At 43.9% G+C, this 24642-nt stretch overlaps 1 protein-coding gene across 1 annotated transcript in view; it reads left to right on the plus strand.

The window, feature by feature from the left end:
• The window catches only part of MIER2 (MIER family member 2), a 397788-nt gene that overhangs the window by 226195 nt on the left and 146951 nt on the right, over positions 1-24642 (plus strand). Inside the window, exon 8 of the mRNA XM_044053751.1 lies at positions 5337-5431. Coding sequence (XP_043909686.1) covers positions 5337-5431 — 95 coding nt within the window. The remainder of the gene's footprint in view (positions 1-5336; positions 5432-24642) is intronic.

Raw genomic sequence — 24642 nt, forward strand, 5'->3', positions numbered from 1 at the left:
TTTGAGCACTGCCCTTTGACCTCACCTCAGATCCCCAGGTGTATGATAGTGGAAAAAAGTTGGTTCATGCTGCAGGAATTCTGGGTCTTCCCTTAGCTAGACGACTGGCTCCTTATAGTGACTGCAAGGACATCATTAGTTCAGGTGAAGCATTTTCTGCTCCACCTCTGTCTATCCTTTGGCATGTCAGTCAGTTTCAAGAAGTCCAATTGGAATCTGTTCAAACTCTGGAATTTATCGGATAGCATCTGGACACCACCAGTCAAATAGCTAAACTACCCTTCTTGCGACTGGTCTCGATAAAACTTGAAGCCAGTCAGATGTTGCTACTTCAGAGGCCACAAACTTCCTTGGTCCTTTGTCTTTGTGGCTTAATGGCACCTGCAATCTTTCTTCTCCCTTTAGCCATCTGTTTCTTGAGAGTTTTACAGAGGACCTTATCAGTCCATTGGTAAATACTCTCTTTCGATGAAATGCCCTGTTCATCTCACTGACATTTATTGTCATCATATATCTTGGCAGCTGACTTCAGATCAGGTTGTGGTAGGTCATCTGTTTATTATTCCTCAACCCATGGCCATGGTAACCACAAACGGTTCTCTCCTGGGGGTGAGGAAGCATTTTGAAGAGCAGACTGCCCCAGGTACCTGGTCTCCATCAGAGGCCCATCTGTACAACAATGTCTTGGTGATGAGAGCAGTCTTAGGGTTTCAAACCTTTCAGGACCTCCTCCTCAAGGATATGATTACTAGTCAGACTGACATCATGAGTGTAGTTTGGTACATTAACAAGGATGAACATGACCTTATCCCATCTTTGGAGTCTGTGAGGGTGTGGCAATGGATGAGGTCTTCTCAACCTCTTTATAATCGCAAAGCACCTACTAGGGAGATCCAACATTGGTGGATAATCTCAGCAGGAGTATTTTGATGCCCTGAGTGGCCTCTTCATCCATCAGTGGCTGCTGAGATTTTCAGCTGCTGGGGCCAGCCCTTGTGACCGCTTTGAGATAACATTCAACACCAAATGTTAACAGCTGCTTTGCTCTGATTCTTCCCAAGGGAAAGTCATTGAGGGATGCCCTGCTGCATATTTGCCCCTCACCCAGTGTCCATTGCACTTGCCCACTGACCCTTTCCCCTTTGATAATCAGGTTTCTGCAGAAAGCAGTTCATTGCAGTGCAGTAGTATTCCTCATAGCCCTGTTCTGGCCCGTAATGGTTTGGTTCCATTTCATGTGGCCTCATCTAACATATCCTCCTTGCGTCCTGGACACCGTTCCAGATTTGATATTCTATCCATCAGGTCAACCTCACTGAATCTAAAGTCCATTAGGTGGACCACTTGGTTTCTCCAATTTCAGCGATGGCCAGATATACCAAGCTTTCAAAGAGTTGTGCATATCCTTTCCTTTTCTCAGAAGGCGTCGACCAGAAAGAAGTATGGTAGTCAGTAGAGAAGATTTTCAGTCTGGGTTATCGGTCTGAATCCCTTCCTGGCCCCTGTAAATGCCATGTTAAATTTTCTAGCTGGTCTTTTTCAATCCACTTCTAGCTATTCCACCATCAAATTCCAGTTGGCGGCCATCTCATATTCTCGTTTTGATAGGGCCAGCTACTGATTGCTTCTCTAAAACTGTCCAGCATCTTTTTGAAGAGCACTTTTTTGGTCAGACTTCCAGTAAAAGATCTTGTTCACCCCTGGGATCTTTCCTTTCTTATCCAGGGCTGGATTCAGGGCCCTTTTTGAACCATTTGAAGCATCTGCCTCTATAGATTTAAAGTTTCTCATGGAAAATGTTTGTTTTTTCCTGGCCACAGTTGCTTCATTCAGAAGAATTTCAGAACTTTTAAGCCTTGTTGTTTATGCTGCATTACCTTATTTTATACAGAGTTTCCTTGACAGCATACACTTCTTCCTTCCTAAGTTGGCCTCTGAATCTATTCTTTCTGAATTTTAGTAACAAAGATGAATATGTGCTTCATTGTTTATACCACCATCGCCAGTTGAGATCCTGTTTGGACAGGACCAAACACATCAAGAAATCTGATCAGCTGTTTGATTTTCAAAGCCTAGCAATAGAAAAGACCATCTCCAAATGACTTTCTGATTGCATATCCTTTTATTTATACCATGAAAGGATCTAGTCCTTCCCGTTAAACCAAAAGCCCACTCTGCTAGGGCCATAGCTACTTCTCAACAGCTTATTTTTTTCTCTGGACAATGTTTTTGCTCTGGCTACCTGGTCTAATACTCATACCTTTGTCTCCCATTATAAACTAGACATTCAGTCCAGATCAAGACTGGCCCCACCATCTTGTGAAGTAGTCGTTCCTGATACCACTCAACTGTCTGGCTCAGGACTGTGTCCCACGTTGGGATGGATGGAAAAGACCACATTTGATAATGAAAGTTATGTACTTACCATAAAGCCAGATCCATATTGTCATCTCCTATCTATCTCGACCATCCCTTCCCTATGTCCCCCTTCTAAATTGTCATCACTGTTTGTGGTTCTTGGCGGACCTTGCACATTGGTCTGAAGTCTTTTGTAAGACCCGCTGGTCTAATCCTTGGTTTCACTTAACTTGATCTGAGGATGTTTAGGTGTGCAGGGCATTATGGGAGAGGAAGTGAAGCTTTGAAGCTGAAGATTGAGCTGCTGGTCTTGGATCTGATTGGATATGAGAACCACAAGTTAAGACAGATGGAAGAAGACCATGCTTATCTAATGTTATGGAAAGTACATAACTTTAGTTAACATGACATTGCCATGATGGCAGCATAGTCAACATTTTGTGCCCTACAGTTGTGCCAAAGTATGATATGCATGCAAATGGAGATAGTGGGCAGGTTGTGAACATAGTATCCCTCAGCGTGACAGGCAAGAAAGTGAGTGATGTACATGTTTTAGTTTCTGCTTGATGTGACAGTGGTTAGTGCTTTCCTTTTGTTTACCTTCACACATTGAGCAAGTGATATTCACTCAGCAACTGATGTGCCGGAAGACACTTGCCGGCAGCGTTACCAGTGTTTATAAATGCACAAGAGAGCTCCCCCTGCTTGCCCATCTCCTGCATGGCTGCACAGTCTAGCCCTGAACCGAGCAACAAGATTGATCTAGGAGTACACTAACAAAAGTGAGGCAAGGTAGGATAGTGCCACAGCTGTGTGCATACAGAAACACTATCTGTGCGTAGAAATCTTGGTGCATTTCTGTGTAGATTATTTTACTGAATGCCATAGCCACACTGTCATGTGCTTGTATACCCAAGCAGCCAGTCATCCACTGTTGTGCTGGGTCCTAATGAAAATGTGCTTCATGCTCTTTGTTGGCTAGCATAACATTCTTAATTGATTTTCACTGTGTCTAAACTGATTTGGTAAACCTGCAGAGACAGTCAGTGTAGATTTAAAGTAATTTCCAAAATTTGTGCATAAAACTAAAAAAAAAAATGTCATTCTGTATTTTTGGTAATGCAAAAGCGGAGCATGATACTTTTATTGGGGGGTACACTCTTGTATTAGTGAGTATTGGTAAAAAAAAAAAAAAAACAGTAGTAAAGAAAGGTATTTTATGAAAACCGGTCCAGAGATATAATTTGTTGTGAGGTATCAATTTTTAATACTAGCGGTATTTAAGAACTAAGGCTAATGTCACGGGAATGATAGGTCTGTGCATTTGGGGGCAAAGTGGCCTCTTCAAGCTTGCTTGGTTTTGGTACATGTTCACAGTCAAACCGTCCTGTTATGTACAGGGCCTGAGTTATTGTAAACATGTTTAAGAAGGGTTATTAAACTACGCCATATCTGCCATATTTTCACTAATACAAAAAACTGAATGTAGTACTGTTGAGTTGGGGATGCCTTGCAAAGCAGTATGTGATAAGAAGCAAAAAATAAAAATAGGACAGTAACCACTTTCACTGTAATTTTGCAGGTAACCTCTGGATGAACACAACTGATTGAGGCTTTGGATGAAAAAGTAGAAGTAATAGATCCCTCATTGTGTAGAAGCTGTGGACATTCAAAAAATGGATTGCTGTGCAATATGTGCATCTAAAGGGATAAATTTGGGAAGGAGTGGATTAGCACAAAAAAATACTTGTACATTAGAGCAATAAGATTATTCCAAGCAAAGGAGACATGACCAAGATGCACAAATTTTGGATCTGGATAATGAAGTAGAACGTTGACTTTTAAACCTCAACAAGTTAATGAGCAGAGGGAAAATAGCTTTGCAGAGTTGACTTTTAAAGATGATCAATATTGTGAAACTGAAGTAATTTTCTGTTTGAAATCACAGTTTTTCTTTGTGGCCATCATGTTTGCTGACATGCTCACAGAATCTTTGAATTTCAGGCTCTCGTTTGGTGGGTATAAGGTCTTATCTTTTGTAAAGATTGTGTCCTTTAGAAACAGCTCTCTCTTCTTCCTGAAGTGGTGACAGGATTGTTGTTAAGCCAGTCCATTATTAATCTCCATTTTTTCTGAAACTAGAAACTAGAGGAGAAAGAGCAGTTCACAAGCTGGATGTGCACTACTAGTGCAGGTTATAGTGAAAGTGAGTGAATGAGCTTAGAAAGACACAACAGGTTTTTGCCTCTTTCACATTGAAGAGAAGGGCTGGTTGTTGTCGAGAAAACTTTCTAGGCGGAGTGCTGTCTGCATTATCTTTTCGTCATCAGATTGTAAAACATCACTGGAAAATGTTGCTGATAAGTGTCTTCTCTGGGAGTGTGGCCGCTTTAGGACTTAAGGGAAACCCCATTGCAAAATGTTGTTGGAGGCCGTTTAAACTTGGAGTTCATTCCTTAATCATTCATTGCTTGGATTATGAGTCTAGGCCATTGTTTGTTCTCCAGAGTGTCAGAATTCAACTGCCTGAGCTTTGACATGGTTGTTCTTTGACTACTTCCACCCTGGGAGCTTTCACTGTTTTGGATTCAGCCCTCTTGCCTTCCACCAGTGCTTGGATAGTCCCTCCACCCAGGGACTGCTTTTGGAGTTTGCTGTAAGTAGAGCAAAAATGTGCATTTACATACTATTCTTGGAATCAGCTTTGGTATAATTTTTTCTAGATTTGTAGAAAGCGTGCTCGTTCAGTCTTTGGGGTGATCTAGTGGGTTTAGGGACTGCAGACTATTTTCTTATACAGCATTTGATATCACAGTTTGCATTGGCATGGGATATAAGAACCCCAACTGCTGGAATCTACTTATGTTGGTGTGGAAGAACCAGTTAACTTTGAATGATTTCAGGGATTGTTTAAATGTGTGTGTCTGTCTCTTGTTCTTAGTTTTTTTTTTTTCTTTTTTTTTTTTTCTTTTTGGCAGATCAGTTGTGCGCCTGGAGTGAGGAAGAGTGCCGGCATTTTGAACATGGATTTCGAGTGCATGGCAAAAATTTTCACCTGATTCAAGCAAACAAGGTAAGTACTGTCACTAATTTTAAGGTTCATATACAGTGAAAGGACATCACTTGCAGGCTGGGATGCTGAGGTCCTCTCCAACATTGGAGAGCAGTTTTTGAAGCTTCTTTAGTGACTGAAGACTGCTTAGTTTGTGTAGTTTACTTATTTTCTTTTCTGTTTAATGAGTTGCCCATCCTTGTTAATCACTGGGCTTGATGCATCTCTGAAAAATTGTGCTGCTTAGTTCATTTATTTTTTTATTTATTTATTTATTTTTATATTTGCTAACCAGATAACCATGTGGACACATGTTCCTTTTCAGGGGTGACCCAGAAACACTGGTTAAGTGACTTGCTCTGAGCCACACATGCAGGTGCAGGTGAAAAAGATCACAGAAATCATCTTAGCAGCTCAGAGCTTTAATACTCTGTACTTACTGCTAGACTTGCTGAATTAATCAATGACTCTTGAATTCATTCATCATTTTTGACTGATAGTTTTTGCAAGCAGGCTGTTGCATTTCATGCTCCTGCCTGTGCTTTATTTTATGTTGGGTGAACTTGAATGTTCTTGTATCTTCACACTAACTTTTTGGAAATGTTTTCTTAGTTTGAGGCACGCAAGATTCCAACCCCTGTCTCCAAGACTTGCCTATGTTATGATGATACACCTTATCTGGGTGTAGGCAGAGCTGCAGTACTGTTTGGGGTGGGAGTTAAACTTACCTGTATGTTATGATGTTACACTATACCTGTGTGCGAGTATATTTATACTACTAGTACTGGGGCTTGGAGTTGTGTGAATGTTTCCCAGCTGGTCAGGGTTATCCACACAAGGCTGACACAAGGGAATCAGTATGGAGTAAATCCTACATGAAACTCAGTGCTGCAGGTCTTATGGCTATCATACCATACTAGATCTTTTAATTTTTAGTTTTTGGCTGGTATTAGTTTCTCAACATTTCAAATATGATGTAGTCATGTACGTTACAGTACTCCAGTTTTAGTTCAGAGAGTAGGCAGTAGCAGACACTGAAAAACCTATACCAAAGCTGGTTATAGGAAACACTTTTGCTTGTTGCAATTGAACTCGTGTAGACATTTTGTATGCGTGTAGTTTTTTTTTTTTTTTTTTTACCTCTTCACTGAAGATGCTTGTTTTTTCATCTCTGTTCTTCATTTAGCAAGTAGTTTGAGTGATTCATTTCTGTTATAGTACGTCACAGTTGTTTGTATGATCGGTACAGTTTAACTGCACATTTTCATTTCTTAACTAACAAAGCCATTTAACTGTTTGCAGAAAAAAGTGTATAGCTGTCACTGCTGTACGAAATTTAATATTGCCATTGCACTGTCTAGTCCTACTTTTCAGTGCCTCTGTTTTTCAGCTAGGGTGAATGTAAAAAATGAATGCCAACATATTTGAGTGTGGATATAAGAGATGGAAGTTACAAAGGTACAGTCTTGCAGCTAATGTAGAAGTTATGTCGCATTATCATCCTGACTTATTAGCATTTTCTATAGAATTGCTTGGCTGATTCAGATTGCTCAATTTCTGGCTTAGTATAAAATACATCTTACTCACATCCAGTTCCATTTATCGTAGTTCTACAGGAGAATGAAATTTCTACCTTCTTGTAAATAACTTTGTTGTAGGATGGAATAAGTTCCTTTTTCTCTCTGCTAAAACCCTCAGAGGAGACATCTGGGATGTGTACTGCACATGCTCATGCCCTTGAATGTGGCAGTATCTGCACAGTATATTGGACTGCTCATTAATGAGATGGCGTACTGTCTTAATGTTTGTTAGTTAAGGTAAGTTAAGCTCTCAAGTGTATGAAGAAGAGCATGGTAATGTAGCAGCAGTATATTTTGCTAACCCGATGTATAGAGAGAAGTTGGTAGCTGTTTTTGCCACACCATGATGGGCTTGATACTGGTCATCAGGTTGCTGCTCTTTTCTATGCATGTGATTAATTTTTGTAAATGGAAAAAAAAATGATACTCGTCATAACGGTCACTACTGCAGTATGATTCCTAGTGGATGGGGATGAGCTGCAGGACAGACAAATGTCCCAGACTAACAGTGCTTTGGGCTTTGGACACCCACAAAGTAGAGCTAATCTCCTTCCTGTATTATGGACATCAGTAGGATGCTGGGTAAAAAGGGAAAGCACATCTCATAGTTTGTATTATTTTATTTTATGTATTTTTTTCTTTTTTTTTTTGCCACTGCAGAGCTGTTGGTAGTGTATTTGTTTCATGCAGGTAACTTCCAGAACAATAAGTTCTCAATTTGGGATTATTTTTTCCTTGTTGAGTACTACTAGTTCACTGCTTTGCATCCCCTCCCCCTTCTTCACTATCTTGCCTGGTGACTATCCTTCTCCTAGTACTGGCTCCAGTGTAGCAGACAACTTTCTTTGATATCATTGCCTCTTTACAGTCTTTGCAGATTGATAGGTGAATAGTTGGATGTTCTTTGTGTTTCACTGTTGCAGTCATCACATTTGGGTTATCTGCCTGCAGGTAGCCCTCAGCCAGCCTGAATAGCAGAGTCTTGGATTCCTGCGTCGGATGCTGTCTCTTCGTCCATGACGTCAGGTCATCAGGGGTATAAAACATGCAGCCACCATTACATCAGTCTTTCTTGCCGTGCGGTGCCCGAAGCAGAAGCAGTTTGCAAGTGCCGGTCGGCCAACTCCTGAAATTTTCGTTTTCGAGTTTCAGAACCGAAGTCTTCAAAAAAAAAAAAAAAAAGATAAGTACCCAGTTAGGGATCTTTTTTCTTGCTCCAACCGATGTCAGTAAAAGCCTCATAAAGATTTTCATTCGTACTGCATTCCTTGCTTAGGCCCAGACCACGACGTACTTCGCTGTCGGTATTGTGCCTTGTTCCACCCCCAAACTATTCGTCATCAGGCTGTTTTTGCAGCAAATTATTTTGGCACTCTGTATCAGTACTCCGAAATGACTTCATTAAGCCATCCGGCTACCGATCTTCCTAAAAAACATAAAGATAAAGACAGAGACAGGCCGCATAGGTCCAAAACTGCCAACCGTGCTTCCGTTAAGCTAGTCGCCAGTTCGCTGGTACTCAGTGAGGCACTTTTGCAGCCCCTGATACCTGCTGCTTCAGATTTGCAGGCCTCTACTAAGACCCATTCGGAGTCTGGTATGCCGTGAAATGCTTCTTCAACTGTGGAACCTGCGGATGTCTCTACCTTGGGTGGGTCTGGAGCCGCTGTGCAGGCACCCGCTTCTGAGGGTGTATTCAGGCCTACAGACTTTCATTTTAAACTGACACAATCTTCATCATCCAGGCCTAAAACTCGCACCATGCCTAGAAAGCCGACGTCCAAACCACATGCTCAGGCCCATAAGCCTAAAAAATAAATGCTTAGAATGGCTAAAGACCTTACCACCTTAATTAGGGGAAGCCAGCCTTCCCCCCTCTAAGAGACCTAGAACTGATTTTCCTTCTGATTCTTCTGATCAGGAATCTGATATTTCTGTTCCTTCTGTTTACCAGGATTTGCCTTTATCTACCTGTGAGGTTTCTGATGCAGAGTATTCCATTCCCTCTGCCTCCCCTCCAGAAGATTTTTCTTTTGGTGAAACCTTGCACACTCTTAGGGAGCATTTCTGCTGGGAAAGCTAGGATTACTCTGACTCCAAAAAGAAGCTTAGGGAATTCTTACCTCTTCCTCAGCACAGGCCTTTAGCTATCCCTCCTGTTCTGGACATTGTAGATGATGCTTTCTTGGAATCTAGCCTTTCCTGAGACGTTTTACCTCCATCTCTTAGAAAACCTGATCGGTATACAGAGTACCTGACTCTCTCAAGTTCCTCTTCAAGAATTCTACTGCGGATCCAGAGACCATTTCCCAAGGGCCAAAAGGCATTAAGGCTACTGCTGCCAAAAAAGTCCTACTCCTTCTGATAGAGATTCTAGAGCCTTAGACAGATGGGGTAAGAAGGTATACACTTCTGCTACTTTGGCCATTAGGGCTTTAAATTTCCAGTTTCATATGTTAAAGAACCAGCAGCATATTATGGGACTACTTAAACAGAAAATTATGTTGATTTCTGACTATGCTGAACACAAAGAATTACAGGATTTAATGCATTCTGCTGAACAAGTTGGTAAACATACTTTGCAGTATGGTTTTGACTCTTTAGAAGCATCTTGCAGGGCTGCTGTCACTGGGTCTGTACTTAGAAGGCACGCTTGGCTTAAGGAGCAAAATTTGCCAGATCAGGTTAAAGATAAATTACTGGATGCTCCCTTAAACCAAGACTGCCTGTTTGGCAACAAAGCAGAAGAAGTCCTCAAAAGGATGGAGGAAAAAGCTAAATCTATGCAAACTGTTAAAGATTTCCTACAAGTACAACCTCCCAGATTTAGTAGACATTGGCCTTCAAAGAATTTGTCCTTTCCAGTCTCTTCCAGGCCCTCTCAGTCCAAACCCAGGAACAGCAGACCACCTAGGTTACAGTCTCAGACTGCGCACAGGTCTAAGCAGTGGGGGGCTCCCACTTCCTAAGCAAGGAGCAGTAAACCTCCTCCTATGGAAAAATGGCACAGTGACCTAGCCTTAACCTTCCCAAGTCTTGTTCAACTGCCTGCTCCCTTAGGAGGAAAGCTCGCCTTGCATGCAAAAAACTGGGAACTCATTACCCGGGACAAATGGGTTTTGAACATAGTTTCCCAAGGATACAGATTCCACTTCCACTCCCTACCAACCCCAAACGTTTGGCCAGACCTACCCCCAAATCAGTAGGCGGAGGCCCATCAGCAGGTTCTCTGTCTTCTAAGTATCAGGGCCATTCTTCCTGTCCCAGCAGAACAAAGGGGATGAGGTTTTTATTCAAGACTTTTCTGGTACCCAGAAAAGACAGCTCCTGGCGTCCTATCCTGGACCTCTCTCTTCTAAATATTTTTCTGGTAATCCCAAAATTCAAAAGGCTAACACTTCAACAGCTGCTTCCTATGCTAGGCAAAGATGCCTGGTTGGCAACCTTAGACTTAAAGGAAGCTTAGCTGCACATTCCATTAAGGAAATCTTGCAGGAAATACCTACGCTTCAGGGCAGGCTCCATGCGCTATCAGTTCTCTACACTTCCTTTTGGCTTATCTACTGTGCCCAGGCTTATTCACAAAGTGTCTAGCTCCAGCCATTGCATTTTGCAGGCAGAGAAATATTCAAATATACCCATACTTGGACGATTGTCTAAGTCAGGCAGAAAGCCAGGACTGGCTACTACAACATCTGGCATTTGAAAAGAAACTTCTAACCTTTCTGGGTTACACCATAAACGAAAAGAAATCTCACCTGGTACCCTGCCAACAGATTGTATTCCTGGGAGCAAGCTTGAACACAGCTTCCCAGATGGCTTTTCTCACTCCAGAGAAACAAGTTTATCTGACAACCTACTTCAAACTATTGGCCACAAAGACCCAGCTATCTGCAAGGAAAATTCTGCAAGCCCTGGGGTTGATGGCCTCTTGCATTCTACTAATTCCATATGCAAAACTGCATATGAGGAAACTGCAATGGTATCTAAAAAGCCTATGGTGTCAACATTTTCAGGACCTGGAATAAATGATTCCTATCATTCCTTGTATAAAGACAGAGTTCCTTTGGTGGGCAGAGGCCTGCTACCACAACAAGGGGCTCCTTTTCACTCTACCCCCTGCCACCCAAACCCTAACAACAGAAGCATCAGACTATGCATGGGGGGGGGGCTCACTTGGCAGGGCAGTGCATTCAGGGCAAATGGAACCCGAGACAGATGCACCTGCATATCAGCCAAAAAGAAATGTTAGCTGTACAAAATTCCTTGACAGCCTTCAAAGACCGCATTCTTCTAGGACAACTATTGGTAAAGACAGACACCACAGTTATGTGGTACGTAAACAAGCAGGGTGGAACCCACTCCTCTCTGCAGACTAGCCATGGCTCTGTGGAATACAGCCTTGAGCTTCCAAGTGCACCTACAAGCTAGGCTCGTGCCAGGCAAGCTAAATTCACTGGCAGACGACTTAAGCAGAAATCTCAGAATGGAAACTGGAACCAAAAATATTCAACCTCTTGAACAAATGGGGACTCCAGAGGTAGACTTCTTTGCCTCCCCTCAGAACTACCAATTGGACAAATTCTGCACAAGGACTCCCCACAGTCAAGCTTGGAAAGTGGATGCCCTGTCCTTTACCTGGGAAAGCATCTCGGTTTATGCCTTCCCCCTCTGTCTCTCCTCTCGAAGGTTCTGCTAAAGATCAAACAGGACAAGCCAAGGACAATACTGATTGCACCAGACTGGCCATGCCAGCACTGGTACCCCCTCTTGCACAGTATGACACTGCTGGGAACCATGGCACCTGCCTCAGACCCCTTCCCTGCTGTCCCAGCAGGAGGGCCAGATTCTGCATCCTCAGCTTCAAACCATAAACCTTGCAACCTGGCTAATTCCTTGAGCTCCCCAATAGCATCCCTCAGTAAGCAGGTGTTAGATGTCATTTTGGAGGCCATAAGGCCTAGTACTAGAAAATCTTATGCTGAAAAGTGGAAAAGATACTGTTCCTGGAGCCAGACTCAGGGGATGGGCACAACGGTGCCCAGCTTTACCTCGTATTCTTCAGTACTTAGCAGAAATGCTCCACAAGGGCCTGTCCTTCTCGTCAATTAAAATTCATGCCTCTGCCATTTCAGCACATTATAATACTGAGCCACCCCTCTTCTCTCACAGTCTGCTAAAACAATTCCTTAGAGGGGCCAAAAATTTAAGACCCCCCCCCAGGAGAGCCCTTTCTCCAGCCTGAGACCTTAATTTTGTATTGAAAAAGCTCACTCTCCCTTCCTTTTGAGCCAGGTGCAACAGCAGAGTTGAAATTCCCTTCTTGGAAAACAGCATTCCTTCTAGCCATCACTTCAGCAAGAAGAGTGTCTGAATTACAGGCCCTCATGGCAGTGGAACCCTTCATTATCTTCCATGCAGACAGGGTTTCCCTCAGGACCAATCCTTTCTTTATGCCCAAGGTGGTGTCTAATGTGGCCCTAAATCAGTCCATTCACTTGCCTACTTTCTTCCCTAATCCACAAAACAAAGGAGAACGGATACTGCACTCTCTGGACGTGCACAGACAACTTAGATTTTATTTGGACAGGACTAAGCCTCTCAGAAAATCTGAACAGCTGCTAGTTGGCTTTGCTGCAGGGGCAGAGGGGAAGGCCATTTCAAAGCAAACCATTTCCAAATGGATAGCCCATTGCATTTATTTCCACTCCAAGCACCATGGAAAACCTACCCCACAGGGGATAAGATCACATTCCACCAGGGCTTGCATCTACCTCTACAGCCTTTCTCAGAGGAGTCCCTACCAGGGACATACTAGAAGCTGCTACTTGGAGCTCTGTACATACCTTCACCAAGCATTACCGCATGCCTCATTTTTTCTAAATCTAGAGCTGGTTTTGCAACTGCGGTTTTTCAGGGCTTAATAGCTGGCCCTAATGCTCTCTAACTTCCTCCTCCCTTCCTTAGCTTTGGGAATCAACCCAAATGTGATGACTGCAACAGTGAAACACGAAGAACATAGTACAGTTGTGTACACTTACCATAAATGTAGATGTTCAAGTGTATTCACTGTTGTAGTCCTGGTTACCCTCCCTCCAGCCCCCTGACTTCTCTTGGCTCTACGTTTCCTTCTTGTTTGGTATATTTAAGTGGACTGCTGTGGACATCAAGGGGGAATCACTGTTAATCCTGTCAGAGGGATTCTGCAGAATCTGCTCAGGGAAGAGGTTCCGGGTACTCTTATTGGATCCCATCAAGGGTCGGAACCTCCAGTGTTAGGGTTGACATCCCTATGAAGAAGAAAAAAAAGAAGACTAAACATACTTATTTACACCTTATTGATCCTCAAAGGGAATGGCAGGAGTTTACTCTGGGTAGGCTTAATGCATTAATGGCCCTGAAGCCTCCCCATAGGATTTCTGTACCTAATCCTTCGTGGACTTCAACTTCTTCCAAATGGACCAGGGAATCCAGTTCCTCAGATGAGAATTCAGAGTCAGATGGTGGGTCCTTGTCTTACTCTTCCCACATGCCTTCACCTTTGGTATATGGTTCTGCTGAATAAGTCTATTAGTCCTGACTCTCCTTTTGAGAAATTGTCTTCTGGCTAGAATGATGGAATACTTTTAAGTGGGATTCTTCCAAAGTGTCTGATATCCAGAAAAGGTATTATGAGCTTCTTCGGGTAGACACTCCTAAACCTTCTGCAGTGCCTTGTGTTGTCTGGTTTGTTAGACACTTTGTCTCCTGACACTCGGACTCCTGCTCAAAAGAGGCCCGACAGGCTCTGCAAGATTCCTGAGGATTGTCCAATGTTCATCGTGCATACAGCTGCAGTCATTACAGATGGGTTATCCTGCCGTCAGGCGGGCCCTCGGTCAGCCGAATTCCAAAGTCTGGGTCCGGCGTCGGTTGTCGTCGCTTCTTCCCTGACATCAGTGCGGCAAGGGTATAAAAGAGGCAGCCGACGCCATTTTCTTCAGTCTTTCTTGCCGCGCGGTGCCCGAAGCAGAAGCAGTTCGCAAGTGCCGGTCGACCATCTCCTGAGATTTGCGAAAGTATTTCAGCCGAAGTCTTCTTTAAAGCTAAGTACCCCATTGGGGAAACTTTTCTTGCCTCAGACCGATGTTAGACAAAGTTAATAATTGCATTTCTTGTGGGAAGCAAATACCGCATAAGGATTTTCACTCTTTCTGTATACCTTGCTTAGGGCCAGACCACGACGTCTCGGCCTGCCGTTTTTGTACTAGGTTCAACAAGCGCACTATTAAGCGCCGGGCGGAGTTCGCCCTTCATTATTTTGGCAAAAAATTTAATTATATCATGTCGTCAGATTCACCGACGCCAGTTTTAAGCAAAGGACGCAAAGACAAGGACCGACATTCGAGGTCTGCACCGAGTACTGAGACCACGCCTAGGCCGACTACTGGTTCTCCGGTTCTCAGCGAGGCACCTACGCAGCCCCTGACTACTGATGAAACTATTTTACCGGTGACTTCAGTACCCGAGGTCGCAGGCTCCTCGGTCTCCATTCCCACTGCAGATACCGACGCCACTCTTGGCGGGGAAACCGAAAATCTAGTGAGGCCTGCCATTTCTGAAGGCGTCTTCAGGCCTACCACCTTCTCTATTAAATCCCTCAATAAATCTAAAGCTGCCATGAAAACTAAAAAACAGGGTCCTCAGACCTCCTCTCAAGGCCCCATGCCTAAAAAAACAGATGCTTAAAATGGCTGAGGATTTGATAACTCTCATTAGGGGTTCTCAACCCCCCTCTGATAAAAGACCCAGACTGGAGGAAGACTACCCTTCCTCAGACCAGGCTTCTATTACCTCAGACCATTCTGAGGACCAGGATTATGCCTATTCCCCTTTTGAAGACTCTGATGCTGAGGAGTCTATTCTTTCGGTCTCCCCCCCTGAGGACTACTCTTTTGGGGAAACCCTGCATACATTGAGGGAGCACTTCCACTGGGAAGGCCAAGATTACTCTGATTCCAAGAAAAGGCTCAGGGAATTTCTACTACTCCCCCAGCATAGGCCCCTGGCTATCCCTCCTGTTTTAGACATTTTGGATGATGTGTACGCAGAAGCCAGTCTTAATCAAGATTCTTTACCTCCAGCCCCTGTTAAACCAGACAGGTATTACCGGGTTCCTTATTCTCACCAGTTCCTTTATAAAAGCCATACTGCTGACCCAGAAACAATTTCACAGGGTCCCAAGGGAATAAAGGCCTCTACTGCTAAAAACCCTTTACCTTCAGAGAGAGATTCCAGAGCATTAGAAAGGTGGGGGAAAAAGGTGTATACATCTGCCACTTTAACCATGAGGGCATTAAACTGTCAATTTCATATGTTAAAGTACCAACAGTTTTTGTTATCTCAGCTGAAAAGCAAAATGACACAAACAGAACAACCAGATTTGAAAGAGTTGCAGGATTTGTTGCATGGAGCAGAGCAAGTGGGCAAACATACCTTGCAGTGTGGTTTTGATGCTTTAGAGACCTCATGTAGAGCTGCTGTCATGGGGTCTGTCATACGTAGACATGCTTGGCTCAAAGAGCAAACCTTACCAGATCGTGTCAAAGCAAAGTTATTAGATGCACCACTTCAAAAAGATGTATTGTTTGTTGGTAAAGCTGAGGGGAGGTACTAAAGAAAATGGAGGAAAAAGCGAAATCTATGCAAACAGTGAAAGATTTCTTGCAGGTGCAACCTCCACGCTTCAGCAGAAACTGGCCTTCAAAAAATTGGTCCTTTCCCGCCATGGACAGACCTCAAAGGGGCAGATACAGACGCCCAAGGGGTAGAGGACAACCTCAAGGATCTTACAGAGCTAGACAGTGGAAAGCACCAACCCCAAGAGGTGGAGAAGGTAGATCACAGTCATTTAGAAGACAGACACAATGACTTCCCCCTATGCCTGCCAAACAAAGCTATAATGGCAGCACCTTTGGGCGGAAAACTGGCATTATTTTCAAAAAACTGGCACATTGTTACAAAAGACAAATGGATTCTGGACATTATAGACAAGAGGCTACAGGTTCCACTTTCACACCCTTCCAAAAATTAGAGGCTTGCCAAACCTGCCACAAAATCAATGGGCAGAGGCACAAAGACAAATTTCCGCTCTCATGGATATGAAAGCAATTCAAGAGGTACCTGCAAAAGAACAAGGTCAAGGTTTTTATTCCAGACTATTTCTGGTACCAAGGATGGACAAAGATTGGAGACCCATCTTAGACCTATCCATCCTAAACACATATCTTCAGGTGCCAAAATTCGAGATGCTCACATTACAGCAGCTTCTTCCCATGCTGGGCAAGGAGTCTTGGCTGGTAACGTTGGACCTCAAGGAGGCATACCTGCATGTCCCTATCAGACAAGATTGCAGAAGATACCTCAGATTTCTTGCAGGTTCAACCCATTACCAATTCTCTGCATTGCCCTTTGGCTTATCTACTGCGCCCAGAGTGTTTACGAAATGCCTGGCATCAGTAATTGCCTTCTGCAGACAACAAGGAATACAAATCTACCCATATCTGGACGACTGCCTGATCCAAGCGGACAGCAAGGACATTCTATTGCAGCATCTGGCATTTGTAATAAAACTGTTAAACTACCTGGGATACACAGTGAACAAAAAGAAATCAAAACTAATACCTTCTCAACAGATAATTTTCCTGGGTGCCAGCTTAAATACAACCACCCAGATGGCCTACCTCACGCCAGACAAACAAGGGCAACTGTCTCAATACTTCAACAAAATGGCAACTTTCACCAGACTAACTGCAAGGAAAGTCCTGCAGGCTCTGGGATTCATGGCATCTTGCATCCTACTAATACCATGTGCAAAGCTGCATATGAGGAAACTACAATGGTACCTAAAAAACTTATGGTCTCAACACAGCCACAGCTTGGAAACAATTATACCACTCATTCCATGCCTTCAAAAGGAATTTTTGTGGTGGGCTCAAGCATGCCAAAGAAACACAGGTCTCCCTTTCTGTTTACCTCAAGCAACTCAAATCATCACAACGGATGCCTTAGAATATGCCTGGGGAGCACACATGGCAGATAAGTGCATTCAGGGAAAATGGTCCCAAAAAGAGAAGCACCTACACATCAACCAAAAGGAGATGCTAGCCGTGCAAAATGCTCTTATGATCTTCAAAGACCTACTGCATCCAGGCCAGCTATTGATAAGGACAGACAACACCACAGTCATGTGGTACATAAACAAACAGGGGGGGAACTCATTCATACCCCCTGTGCAGGCAAGCCATGACCCTGTGGAACACAGCACTGGAATTACAAATTCAACTACAGGCACAATTCCTGCCAGGGAAGGAAAACACACTGGCAGACAACTTAAGCAGAAATATGACAGACCCACACGAATGGAAGTTGCATCCTCAAGTCTTCTCAAAGATAACTCAGGCATGGGGACAGCCAGACATAGATCTATTTGCTACCCACAGAAATTACCAGTTGGAAAAATTCTGTTCAAGGACCTGTCATCCACAGGCCTAGAAAGTGGATGCACTCTCTTTCAATTTTACAACATTGACAGTCTATGCCTTCCCGCCTCTTCCTCTACTGACCAAAGTTCTATTAAAAGCCAGAGCAGGGAGGCCACAGATGATTCTCATTGCTCCAGACTGGCCACGACAGCACTGGTATCCTCTCCTAAAGAGCCTGACACACTCACCACCATGGATCCTACCTCTAGTTCCTCTTCTGTTGTCCCATCACAACTACAAAACCCTTCACAGCCAGCTCAAAACCCTAAATCTAGCTGCATGGAGAATACCTTTAATTAAACAACAGACTCTCCTCTCCAAGGAGGTGCAAGATGTCATCTTGGAGGCCAGAAGACCCTCTACTAGAAAAGCGTACTCCGCCAAATGGAAATGATTTTGTTCCTGGAATCAAGAAAAGGGCCAGAATCCTTGGGTAATAAATATACCTCGAATTTTACAGTACCTAGCTGAGATGTTAAACAGTGGCCTTTCCTTCTCCTCCATCAAGATCCACACTTCAGCCATTTCTGCACAATACAATACAGATCTTCCTTTATTCTCACATCCTCTATTAAGGCAGTTCCTCAGAGGGGCAAAAAATATAAAACCCCCACGGAAACCACCAGTCCCAGCTTGGGACCTCAACTTCGTATTGGAAAAGCTGACCCTGACTCCCTTTGAGCCAGCTTCTTCAACAGAGCTACAATACTTGTCGTGGAAAACAGCCTTCCTTCTGGCTATTACCTCAGCATGCAGGGTTTCGGAGCTACAGGCCCTCATGGCTGTGCAACCATTCATCATTTTCCATCAGGACAGAGTTTCCTTACGAAAAAACCCTACCTTCATGCCAAAGGTAGTATCCAGTGTAGCTTTGAATCAGACTATTCATTTACCTACCTTTTATCCAAATCCACAGAACAAAGGGGAGAGACTACTACATTCCTTGGACATTCACAGACAACTTCGTTATTACTTGGACAGAACAAAGTCTTTCAGGAAATCTGAGCAGCTCTTTGTGTCCTATGCTACAGGTGCTCAAGGAAAGGCTATTTCCAAACAGACAATTTCAAAATGGATAGCCCACTGCATACGCTTTTGTTTTTCATTTCATGGAAAATCTGTGCCTGTATGCATCAGATCCCACTCCACCAGGGCTACAGCTACCTCTGCAGCTTTCCTCAGGGGGGTCCCTACCAAGGACATTCTGGAAGCAGCTACTTGGAGTTCACACTTTCTCCAAGCACTACCACCTTCCACTATACTCAAAATCTCGAGCGGGCTTTGCCACAGCAGTCCTGCAGGGCATCCTAGCCCCTCCTAGTTCCACTTAGTGCCTACCACCCTTACTTAGCTTTGGGATTCTACCCATCTGTAATGACTGTAACTGTATGCACAATGAACGTAGTACAGTTTTGTACCTACCATAAATGTAGATGTTCGAGTGCTCATACAGCTGCAGTCCAGGTTACCCACCCTCCATCCCCTCTTAGGACAGGCCTTATGACAAACACCTTTATCATACAACCTATTTGGGGTATTCTTTTATGGTGTATTTCCTTGCAACTACTGTTTTTGATTTATCTACATTGCATGTTTGCATAATATTATGTTTTGCCTTCCTTCTGGGGGCACCTGACATCTGGGGCAAGAAAAACTGAAGAAAATGGCGCCGGCTGCCTCTTTTATACCCCTGCCGCACTGACATCAGGGAAGAAGTGACGACAACCGATGCAGGACCTAGACTTTGGAATTCGGCCAACCGAGGACCCGCCTGATGGCAGGATAACCCATCTGTAATGACTGCAGCTGTATGAGCACTCGAACATCTACATTTATGGTAGGTACAAAACTGTACTTTCTCATTTGTGTCATCCTACTTCCGTGCTGTGGTGTTAGTCTTCTCTGACAAGCCTTCTAAAGTTTTGGTAAACATGAAAGAGCCTCTGCCTTCAGATAAGGATAGTAGGACAATGGAGAGAAGTGGTAAGAAGGTTTATACTGCTTTTACTTTGTCCTTTTAGGCCATCAGTTATCAGACCCACACTACGAGATATGCTGTCGCCCTGATTTCCCAGGCTTGTCCAGTTCTTTCTGACCTTCTTGATTCTGAAGTAAAATCTTTTGCAGTTTCTGTTTTAGGTTCTACCTCTCAGGTGGCTCGTCACTCTTTCAAGTGTCGCTATGATTCTGCTGCTACCTCTTCAGAGCTTGGATGTGTCATAAGGCATTGTTCTTTGCTTCACCTGCAGATAGTACCAGAAAAAATTAAGGCCAAGTTGCTTGATGCTCCTTTGGATAATAAAAATCTCTCTGGGAGTGCTGCTGCTGATGTTTGTCTCTTCAGGAAAAAGGTAATGCTTTGCAGGACCTTAAACATATATTTGTGTCCCATATCTCCAACTTCCAGAGGAACTATCCTACTATATCTGCTTTTGTTCACAGGCAGGCAGCCCTGACAGGCCACTAAAGGTAGGAAGGGTGGTAGGCGAACTCCACCTACTAAGTCTTCTCACTCTGCTGTAGTTCAGAAGTCACCTTTGTCTAACAAGCCTGCTTCTCTTTGACACCCCCCCCCCCGAAACAAGGTTCCCTTGTCCCTTTGGTTCTCCCTCTGCCATCCAAACTAGCATATCATGACCTCAGATTCTTAGGTTCTATCTGTCAGGATTTCTTCATGGTTTCATGGTATGGAAGTCTCTCCCTCCTTTTTCAGGAATTCCTCAACCTTCTCTGGAACAGTTGTCATTTCTCAGAGGTTCTTGGGTTCGTGGTGGACCAGGGAACTATACAAGCTGCCCCCTTATTCACAACTAGGAAAGGGATTTTACTCCAGAATGTTCCTCATCTCTCAAAAGCAGGGGATTTGGAGACCTCTTCTGGATCCCTCCATGCTCAACACCTTCTTCAAGGTTCCTTCTTTTCAGATGCTTTCTCTTCAAACCCTGTTTCCTCTCCCACTACCCCAGACTTTTCTGGTGTCCTTCGATCTGAAGGATGCTTGCCTTCATATTCCTATTCACTCTTTCCAAGAAGTTTTTATGTTTCTATATCTTCCTCACATTCTCAGTTCTCTGCTTTGCCCTTTGTCCTCTCTACTGCCTCAAGGATATTCACAAAATGCCTGGCTCCTGTGATTGCCTTTTGCAGGCTACAAGGCATTCAGATTTCCTTATCTAGATGACCTGTTGCTTTAGGTACCTTCTACCAGTTGCCTGCTACAGGATTTGGAGCTCACCATATCTCCTCCAGAGTCTGGGTTCACTGTCAAGTTTCAAAAGTCTGTTTTGAGTTCTTCTCAGGTTCATGTATATCTAGGTTGCATGATTCCAGATAGTGCCGGTGCTGACCTCGCCTCTGCCTCCAAAGGTTCAGTACTTGGACAGGATTCTTAAATTCCCTTCTTCATCTGCTGCTATTCCAGCCGGAGAATTTCTTCGAGCGTTGGGATTCTTGGCCTTGTCTATTCCAATGCTTCCTCTTGCCAGACTGCACATGTGGAAGATTCAGTGGTACCTCAAGTCAGTTTGGCTTTGACATTGCCACCCTCTTAATTTCAGAGTTCCTCTCCTTCCTTGTCTGAAGTGGGGAATTCAAGTGGTGGATTTAGCAACTTGCCCTCACCCCAGGCCTGCCTTTTCGGCTTCTGGATGTTCTTCGTGTTTCACTGTTGCAGTCATTACATTTGGGTAATCTGCTGGCAGGTTGCCCTCAGTCAGCCTGAATAACAAAGTCTTGGGTCCTGCGTCGGTTGCTGTCTCCTCTTCCATAATGTCAGGTCATCAGGGGTATAAAACATGCAGCCGACATCATTTTAGTCAGTCTTTCTTGCCGTGCGGTGCCCGAAGCAGAAGCAGTTCGCAAGTGCCGGTCGGCCGACTCCTGAAATTTTCGTTTTCGGGTTTCAGAACCAAAGTCTTCAAACTCAAGCTAAGTACCCCGTTAGGGAAACCTTTTCTTGCTCCTTACCAATGTCAGTAAAAGTTAATAATTGCATTAATTGTGGGAAGCAAATACCTCATAAGGATTTTCACTTGTACTGTATTCCTTGCCTAGGCCCTGATCATAACGTACCTTGCCGTCGGTTTTGTGCTAAATTTAACCAACACACTATTAAGCGTCTGTATATTTTTGCTTCTAAATATTTTGGTTCAAGATTTAACTATCCTGAAATGTCGTCGGTTAGCAATCCGACTACCGGAATTCACAAAAAACGCAAGGAAAAATAGACAGACCGTCGAGGTCGAAAACCTACGACAAAGCTTCTCCTAAGCCAGTCGCCGGATCGCCAGTACTCAGTGAGGTGCTTTCGCAGCCCCTGATGGCCCGCTACTTTTGAGTCGCAGGCCTCTACCGAGATGCATTCAGAGTCCTGTATGCCGCGAGATTCTGCAAGTATTGTACCCACGGATGTCTCTCCCTTGGATGGGTCCAGAGCCGCTGAGCAAGCACTGGCTTCTGAGGGTGTTTTCAGACCTCAACATTTGTATATTAAATTGACGCCATCATCAAAAACAAGGCCAAAATCTACTTCTATGTCTAAAAAACTGACACATGAGCCACGTGCTCAGGCCCTATGCCTAAAAAAACAAATGATCAAAATAGCTGAGGATTTAATTACCTTGATCAGGGGTTCCCAACCCCCCCCCCCCCCACTAAGAGGCGTAGGCAAGGCACTGATTATGAATCTTCAGATCAGGTTTCCATTTCTTCTGATTCCTCTTCTGATCAGGAATTTTCTATTCCACCTTATGAAGACTCTTATGCAGAGGAATCCATCCCTTCTGCTTCTCCTCCTGAGGATTACTCTTTTGGAGAGACTTTGCATACTTTAAGGAAACATTTTCACTGGGAGATTCAGGACTTCTCTGAATCCAAAAAGAGGCTTAGGCATTTTCTTCTTCTTCCTCAGCATAGGCCTTTGGCAGTACCTCCTGTATTAGACATTGTTAATGATGTGTTCTCGGAATCAAGCATGGTTCCTGATTCCCTGCCTCCAGCTCCTAGTAAGCCAAATAGATATTACAGGGTTCCTGACTCCCACAAATTTCTTTTCAAAAATCCTGCTGCTGACCCTGAAACTATTTCTCATGGTCCCAAGGGTGTTAAGGCGTCTACAGCCAAAAATCCTACCCCTTCTGATAGAGATTCCAGGGTGCTGGATAGATGGGGAAAGAAGGTTTATACGTCTGCAACCTTGACAATCAGGGCTTTAAACTGCCAGTTTCATATGCTTAAATATCAGCAGCATGTTATGGGCTTACTGAAACAGAAAATGATGTTGATTTCTAATTGTGTGGAAAATAGAGTTACAGGATTTATTGCATTCAGCAGAAGAGGTTGGAAAGCATACTTTGCAATGTGGTTTTGATTCCTTGGAGGCCTCTTGCAGGGCCGCTGTAACTGGATTTGTGATAAGAAGGCATGCCTGGCTCAAGGAGCAAAATCTGCCTGATCATGCTAAAGCTAAATTGTTGGATGCCCCTTTACAGCAGGACAGTCTGTTTGGTAATAAGGCAGAAGAGGTTTTAAAGAAAGTGGAAGACAAAGCTAAATCTATGCAAACTGTAAAAGGTTTCTTGCAAGTGCAGCCACCCAGGTTCAGTAGACACTGGCCTACTAAGAATTGGGTGTTTCCTGTGTCCAACAGAGCTGCTCAGGGAAAACCCAGATGCTCCAAAGGCTCCAGATTTCAATTACAAAGATCTTACAGGTCAAAGCAATGGGGTGCCTCCACCTCCAAATCAGGAGGTAACAAAGCACAACCCCACAGTAAACAGTCTCAGTGACTTTCTTCTGGCGTCTCCAAGCACTTATCTTTTGGCAGCTCCCTTGGGGGGAAAACTAGCACTTCATGCTCAAAATTGGCATTTAATTACCCAGGACAAGTGGGTATTAAACATAGTATCCCAGGGGTACAGATTCATTTCCACATGTTGCCAATTCCAAATGGATGGCCATATCTGCCACCAAACCAGTGGGCAGAGGCCCAGAAACAAGTCATGTCCACTCATGGATATGGGGGCTATTCATCCAGTGCCAGAAAAGGAAAAAGGACAAGGATTTTATTCAAGATTTTTCCTGGTACCCAGAAAAGACAAAGCATGGCGTCCAATTCTGGACTTCTCCATTCTAAATACGTCCCTGGACATTCCAAAATTCAAAATGCTGACTTTACAACAGCTACTGCCTATGCTAGGCAAGAATGCCTGGTTGGTAACTCTAGACTTAAAAGAGGCATACCTGCATATCCCAATAAGGGAATCAAAGCAGGCTTTTTGCATTACCAATTCTCTGCACTGCCCTTTGGCTTATCTACTGCGCCCAGGGTCTTTACAAAGTGCCTGGCACCAGTAATTGCATTTTGCAGACAAAGAAACATTCAAATTTATCCATATCTGGACGATTATCTCATTCAGGCAGAGGACAAGGACACTCTTCTTCAACATCTAGCGTTTGTAAAAAGGCTTCTAGCATGCCTAGGGTACACCATAACAAAAAGAAATCACAACTGGTACCCTCTCTAATAACATTCCTGAGTGCAAGCTTGAATACAACTGCCCAGATGGCTTACCTCACGCCAGACAAATTCAATTGACAGCATACTTCAGACAAGTGGCAACAAAAACCCAGCTATCTGCAAGACAAATTCTGCAGGCTTTGGGGTTCATGGCATCTTGCATTCTACTAATTCCATATGCAAGGCTGCATATGCGGAAGCTTCAGTGGTATCTAAAAAGCTTACGGAGTCTACATTGTCACAGCCTGGAAACAATGATTCCTCTCATTCCCTGCCTGCAACAGGAGTTTTTTTGGTGGGCAGAGGCATGTCACCAAAACAAGGGACTGTCATTCATTCTACCCCCTGCCACCCAAACCTTAAATACAGATGCATCAGACTATGCTTGGGGGGCCCATCTGGCAGGGAGATGCATTCAGGGCAAATGGAGCCCAAACCAAATGCATCTACATAACCAGAAAGAAATGCTAGCTGTACAGAATTCTCTGACAGACTCCAAGGACTTCCTTCATCTAGGACAACTACTGATAAAGACGGACAACATCACAGTTATGTGGTACATAAACAAGCAGGGGGGGGTACCCACTCCTATCCCCTTTGCAGACTAGCCAT

This window comes from Protopterus annectens, chromosome 13.part0 (assembly GCF_019279795.1).
Source record: "Protopterus annectens isolate FY-2018-M chromosome 13.part0, PAN1.0, whole genome shotgun sequence".
Taxonomy (NCBI): Eukaryota; Metazoa; Chordata; order Ceratodontiformes; family Protopteridae; genus Protopterus; species Protopterus annectens.